The sequence below is a fragment of the Oppia nitens genome, unplaced genomic scaffold (assembly GCF_028296485.1).
Source record: "Oppia nitens isolate AA-2021 unplaced genomic scaffold, nextdenovo-longstitch-racon4-pilon3 scaffold7_pilon_pilon_pilon, whole genome shotgun sequence".
Lineage (NCBI taxonomy): Eukaryota > Metazoa > Arthropoda > Arachnida > Sarcoptiformes > Oppiidae > Oppia > Oppia nitens.
This window is the reverse complement of record NW_026533251.1, coordinates 2587721-2594506: the sequence shown is the minus strand read 5'-3', so window position 1 is coordinate 2594506 and position 6786 is coordinate 2587721. Positions and strand designations below refer to the sequence as shown.

General features: G+C 30.1%; 2 protein-coding genes across 2 annotated transcripts; one reads left to right on the top strand and one right to left on the bottom strand.

Moving 5' to 3' along the window:
- Positions 1 to 2492: 2492 nt before the first annotated feature.
- On the bottom strand, positions 2493 to 4085 carry LOC128963124 (sorbitol dehydrogenase-like). Its single transcript, XM_054309601.1, has 7 exons — positions 3941 to 4085; positions 3852 to 3873; positions 3488 to 3796; positions 3308 to 3426; positions 3220 to 3255; positions 2828 to 3158; positions 2493 to 2753 (listed from the first exon to the last, which is right to left on the bottom strand). The coding sequence occupies exons 1-7, from the start codon at positions 4050 to 4052 to the stop codon at positions 2603 to 2605; spliced, it is 1080 nt and encodes a 359-aa protein (XP_054165576.1). The 5' UTR covers positions 4053 to 4085; the 3' UTR covers positions 2493 to 2602.
- A 1305-nt stretch (positions 4086 to 5390) lies between these two features.
- On the top strand, positions 5391 to 6786 carry LOC128963150 (uncharacterized). Its single transcript, XM_054309638.1, has 2 exons — positions 5391 to 5973; positions 6043 to 6786. The coding sequence occupies exons 1-2, from the start codon at positions 5484 to 5486 to the stop codon at positions 6702 to 6704; spliced, it is 1152 nt and encodes a 383-aa protein (XP_054165613.1). The 5' UTR covers positions 5391 to 5483; the 3' UTR covers positions 6705 to 6786.

Here is a 6786-nt window from a genome sequence, read left to right as displayed (position 1 = left end):
TACATCAAATATAATGTTACAAATTGTCATCATTTGGTTATTATCACTGAATAAATGATTTCAATTAATTCAATTAATTATCCATTTATTGACATTTAAGTTACTAATTATTATTTAATTTTAATAAAAACAATTTTATAACAAATAACATTTGATATAATTTGATTCATTAATATAAATAATAATTTATGGCATAATTGTCGACAATTGAAAACTTAATAATGCAAACAAATTACAAGAATATTCTGCATTCATAATCGTTATCTCAGAGATCTAAGATGACTTACCCCCTACTCCTCCCCCATCGCAACACTGGTTAAAATATAGTTTGTATCATAGAATTAGAGTTAACAATAATTGTGAAATTTATAGAAAGTCTGTTTATATATGGATTTTAACTTATTTTAGTTATTGGTATAACATTTTTATTTTTATTTGCACGTAAAGTCTTAATAAAACGCGCGCCAAATATAGCAAATATTTTTCGATTAAATGATTCAATTTAAYAAATAAAAAATCAATTTACAATATACTGTATTGTAATAATAATTTGTATTCAACATCTTATTACAATTTTAGTATTTTTCTATAGAATTTATTTACAATGAATTTGTTTTATCGATATATAAGTAGCAATAATTATATGTTTTATATTATTATTATTATCTATATATTAATGTTGACAAACAAATATACAAATTCACAAAAATGTCCCAAATTTCAAATGCTTCAACCATTGAATCGTTCAACTGGTTTATCGTTTGCCATAATAGCTGATGGCATGTATTATATAATACCAAATCAAATGTATGACCAAAAAGATGTACAAAACCTTAAAGCAATGGCAATACCGGAGGAGTTTAGATCACCATTTGGTTTACTATTGTATGACAATAGACGTTGCGATTCAAAAAATTACTCTCTATTTGTTTACTATGTATTTAATCTAAAAATCATTTATAAAAATATTTCTAAATTTATTAAAATAATAATAAATTTGAAATATAGATGCAAGACATAAATAGTCAGGCATTTGATTGGTATATAACGTTAAATCTGATTGATTGGACACCGACTCGCAAATGGACTAAAAAGCAGAGAGGATTGTATGATATTTTAGACTCTAATCCTTATATGAATTACCATCCGATGACTTTCACAATGTATTGGCACAGTCGACGATCACTTATAATTGTTCAAATGCCGGCCGAAGGTGCGCCTGAAAACACTAAAGACAGAGATTACCACACAATCTTTGAAGACAAGTCCTGTCCTAAAAAAAAATATAATTATTTTGTTGACAATCAAATGAAATTTGTTGAAGTATTAGATCCCTATCAAGACTATGACTCTTGTTTTATTCACGACGACAAACAAATTATTTGTATCGGACCTAAAAATTTTACCACTTATTACATTGATTTAGACAAATCTCAAGTAATGTTTTAAGTTAAATAAATGACTGAAAATTTTTCATTTATTATTAATATTCATAAATACATTAATTAATTTATTTTATTTGAAAACAATTTTTCATAACAAGAATGGAATCATTAGAGTCTACAATCATAGCAAAGATATACCTAATTTACCATTAATTGCATTTATAAATAAAATTGTAAGATTACTAATACTAAACATTGAGAAAATATTAATCATTAAATTATTTAGTGTGGTTATAATATAACTAAAACCACTACAACTATAATATCAACTACATCTCCAGCTAATACTTTGACATCACCTACTGTTGTGATCAGCACATCCTTAGACACAACAACAGCAGTAAACAACAGTTCTCAAGATGTGATAACTACTGAAAGACATAAAACAACTACATCTGAAACAGAAGAAAACACAACGATTCCCATTTGGATCTTTATTTTATTAATATTAATAGCAATTATAATATTAGCATTTATTATAATTTGGTGTTTCAAGAATAGCAAAGATAAACAAAAGCAAAAACAATTGTCTTCACCTAAAACTGGTGATAAAACACAGTCACCAAATCAAGAATTAAACAATACTTCTTTATATACTAATCGATCACAAATAAGTGGAACAACCAGAAGGTCTTCACCAGAAATGTCTACAAATAGTTCTTTGTCTACCCGTTCCCATACAAGAGGTCTTTCTAATCAACAGACCTCAAGTATTATTAATTTACCAGAAATGGCTACTAATAGTTCTTTATCTACCCGTTCCCGCACAGGAGGTCTTACAGATCCGAGAAATAAATTAAAACAAACTTCAAGTATTGTAGATTCAAATGCTTCAAATGTATCGACAAGATCTCAAACTAATACAAAGAATTTAACTAATAAATTACCAAATGATGGTGCAATAGATAATGATCTAATAGATGAAAATTTCGGAAGTACTATAGACACCAATGTATCCATGAGATCGCAAAATAACCCAAAAACATAATTTAATTTAAAAATAAAATAATTATTTATTGTAAGACAAGATTAATTAAGAAAATTTAATACAATTTATTAATAATAAATATTACAATGTATTATATATTATAATTAAGACATTTTGAGATTGTTGTGACATTAAATTGTTTTAAACAAGCATTTTATTTTGTAAACAATTAGTGTTCAATCATTACTTTGACCACTCCTTCCTGATTACTCTTAAGTAATTCAAAAGCTTCTAATGCTCTGTCGATTTTGAATTTATTGGTCACTAATGGCTTCAGATTGACTTTTCCCGATGCAATCAATTCAATAGCCAACTCATAACTGATTAAAAAACGATTTATTATTAAATTTTTATTATATTATTAATATTAAGTAAATTTATAAATAAAAAATACTCGTCTTTTATCCGACAACTTCCGATGAGATTAATTTCTTTCATAATTGCTGTACTGATCGGAACCTTAACTTTTTTCGGACCCAATCCAACCAAACATATCTGACCGCCAATTCTTGTTGCATATATGGCTGTGGAAAGACTGGACTCAACGCCCGAACATTCAATTGTTTTATCAATTTTTCCAAAATCTTTGTTCATATTTTGAGCAAACTTTTCGTCGTTGAAATCTTTGACATCAATAAGAAATACCTGATCGGCGCCCAAACTTTTGGCTAAATCTAGACGACTCTTATTTATGTCAGTTATACATACTTTAGTCGCACCAAAAGCTAATAATAAAATATTATAAAATACGTTAATTAATTGGAAATTTTAACAAAATATGCTTACCTTTAGAACAAAGCATAGCCATAATACCAACTGGACCTGAGATTAATAACTTATTTATATTAAGTAAATAATAACTAATATATAATACCTGCGCCACAGACTAAAACCCGTTCACCCACTTTGAGACTAACTCGTCGACAGGCGTGAACCACAACAGCAAACGGTTCAACCATTGAGCCCTCTTCCCAGGACAGGTGATCTGGGATTCTGTAAATAATCAAAGATGACAACTAATAGATTATAGTCCATAACTTTATAAATACTTTACTTAAAACAACAATTGGATGGATGGGTATAGTATTTGCGTATACAGCCATCCATTGGCGGTAATCCTCGGGATTGTATATATGATTGTGGGCACAGATTATAGCGTCCCATTCGGCAGTACTCACACTTAGCACACGCTATGATAGGTTCGACAGCAACTCTATCACCCGGTTTTAGATCTTTAACATTAGATCCGATTGCTTTGACAAGAGCTGATGGTTCGTGACCCAAGACTAATGGCTTTTCAATTGTAAACCCAGCAGTACCTCCATTCTTCAACAAATGAATATCAGTACCACAAATACCATTGCTTTTAATTAAATTATTAGTTAATTGGTTTAATTTAAAGAGTCTACAATACAAACCATTTAGACTCAAGAAAGACATCTAATTTGATAATAACAAACAAAATTAATTATTAATATTAACATTGATTTGAATGGTAATTGTATACCATTTGCGTCAAGTGTTTCATCTAACGGCCAAATCTCTAGTTTCAAATCATTTGCTTTATGCAAAACCAAAGCCTTATTGTCTTCTTTATTGATTCCGTTTAAATGAGTCATAATTAATGATTTCTTAGCAATGATTTGTTTTTTGTTATTAATATTAAAATAACTATATTTTTAAATATTTAGTACTAAATGATTGCAACAATACTGTATATCTCATGCAAATTCAAATTAATATTGAAATAGTAAGACATTATAATTGGTTAGTACTGTAATTCGTGGCAATTGATCTTAAATGGCTACAGAACTTCCAAATGGTGTGATAATCAAAGTTATGGTTGATTTGAAAGACCCGTCCAATAGAGTAGTAGTCGCCGACAGAAAGTGTCGTCAGAATGAACTGACGACGACAAGAGTCAAACCAATCATATGGTTTAATACGGGAAAGTGGCGGCACATACCTAATGATGTAATCAATTCATTTAAACCATTTGGTTATTATTTAGTGGCCATTCCATGGAATATAAGACAACCGCAATTGATTGATAACAAGCGGGTCAGAGAAGATGAAGACTGTCATGTATTGCATTGCGTTCGTAAAGAGTATCCGACACCAAAATTTAAGGGAAAGGTCGGTCCCATCTCATCATTTGCTCCAAGAATTGATGAAAAAGGCATTCATATTAGAGGCTATTATGTTGGATATCATTGGAATGGAGCGGAATCTATAGATGAAATACCTAACCATTTCTCTGGTAAATTGACACTTAGAGGACGCAAAGATATTGAGCCAAATGCTGACATTTCAGAAGCAGTGAGAAGATTAGGTATTATTGTTGCAAAAGATGGATATTGTGTGGGAATGGAGGTTAGGTTATCTAAGAATGAGGAAAAATTAGAGAGAAAACTACTTAAACAAAGAGATAGACAATATCATCACACGAGACCTCTTATCACTGAAAATGGTTTCTATATATTTGATGGAGTATTCAAATGGCAACCAATTTATAGTAATCTAAGAAAACCGATGGCTTTTGCCACAGAAATTGTTAGTCCACTGGTCTTCTTAGGCGAAGGCATTCATTTGATTACTTCTACCAAAGAAATTATTAGAGAAAGAAATGGCAGTTCTTATAAAAGAAATATTCAAGTTTGTCCATCAGTTGAGTCGGAGTTAGTCTCTATTGTAGACTGGGATCAGTTTGAAAGTGATTTTTTAAAATAAATTACACACATATTATATAATCAATTGTCTAAATATGTACATAAAGTTGACTGAAAAGTTAATATAAAATTATTATAAAAAACTGTTTCACAATTAAATTAAAATAACTATAAAATCAGATATCATATTAATAAGTTTTGCTTAATTTACATTGCAGTTAAAATTATTGTAATAATAAATCAACTAAAGCGTGCAATACAACCAAATATGAATTTAAATTTAAATCATAAATAGTTAGTCAACTGACAAGTTTTGTCAATAATTTTTATTTACAATTAAGATCTTAAGGTCATAAGACAAGGGTTCCATCAGCCCTTACAATGGATTATCAGAAAAATAGTACTGATATTGTATTTAAGAACCCGTACCTAATCGGCCAAATTGTAAGCCATTTAGACATCAGATCTCTATTTCAGATGCATTGTGTCTCTAAAGAATCGTTTGACGCCTCGGTCTATGAGTACGAGAAACGTAAAGACATTATACATCTTTATCTATTAAATTACCAACAAATTGGTCTCAATAGTGATACTAATAAGCTATTTGAATCGTTCACTCATTACTCGAGCACTTGGCTTAACATCCGACCAAAGCATGTGATAGTACTGGTCGGTGGTCATCGAAATGTTGTAGACTATAGGTATCGGCAAAACAGACTCCAAGAAATCAGTAAATATTTGCCAAAAGAATGTGAAATCACATATTTAGACGTTGGAAGCACTGTCTTGACGAGTAGTATTCGTTTCAGAAGTCTTACCAATTATGGTGATCACAACAACAAAGAGCTATTTAAAAGGACAGCCCATCCATGTATTCATTTATTTACATTAAATATTAATTCTAAATCATAAATATTAAACAATAATTTTTCAAACATAGGTCTGACATCTCTTATGTTCCCAGAGATCGAAGGTATTAAAGTCAAGAGTTATCACAACATCCAAGAGGTGGACATCACTGATGTTTCGGCTGTTCTTTATTTTCAATCATTAAAAGTGACAAAACGGGTTCCAAAGGGTTCCTCTTATGAGACACAAACTACTGATTTGGTCAACAACTTAAAAACAAGACTCGATGACAACAACATCTGTTTTGGCGGCGGATCAATATTTGTGGTCAAAAGTCGAACTAACTGTCCTCTACTTCTCGATCAAATTGTACTTACATTTGGAGGATCTTTAGTGCGATCAGGAAGTCTGATAATGTCGATGACTGACAAATTTACATATTTGCCACAATTAACACAATTTAAGCAAAACTTGAGTTTCAATTGTGATGACTGGAAGAGCTCGATGTCGATTGCTTTCATTGTAGCCAATAGTCACAACTTTAGCAATGAGTTCACAATTGCTTTTCAGACAGTCTTTCCATTTGTAGGAATGATTGGATTTCAATCAAATGAACAAATGTTTGGCAACTCTTTGGTCGCAAGTAATAGCATTTCAGACTCAATGACAAACAATCAGCAAAGTGTTGATCCAAAGAGAAAATGTGTTATTGTTTTAATTAACTTTGCATTCAAAACATTTTATTGTAAATGACTTAAAAACTCTGTCATATTTGCTGTCAATCATTGAATAACTTTAAATCTAATTAAACCAATGAATAAAAATATAAGAAACA

Bases quoted from the DNA above. Each gene is read 5' to 3' on its own strand.
- LOC128963124 (XM_054309601.1), bottom strand. From the start codon at position 4,052: ATGACTCATTTAAACGGAATCAATAAAGAAGACAATAAGGCTTTGGTT. The intron at 3,874-3,940 runs GTATACAATTAC...TTATCAAATTAG, and splicing joins TGAAACACTTGACGCAAATG to ATGTCTTTCTTGAGTCTAAA. The intron at 2,754-2,827 runs GTATTTTTTATT...TTTTTTAATCAG, and splicing joins AGTTGTCGGATAAAAGACGA to TTATGAGTTGGCTATTGAAT.
- LOC128963150 (XM_054309638.1), top strand. From the start codon at position 5,484: ATGGATTATCAGAAAAATAGTACTGATATTGTATTTAAGAACCCGTAC. The intron at 5,974-6,042 runs GTATTCATTTAT...TTTCAAACATAG, and splicing joins TAAAAGGACAGCCCATCCAT to GTCTGACATCTCTTATGTTC.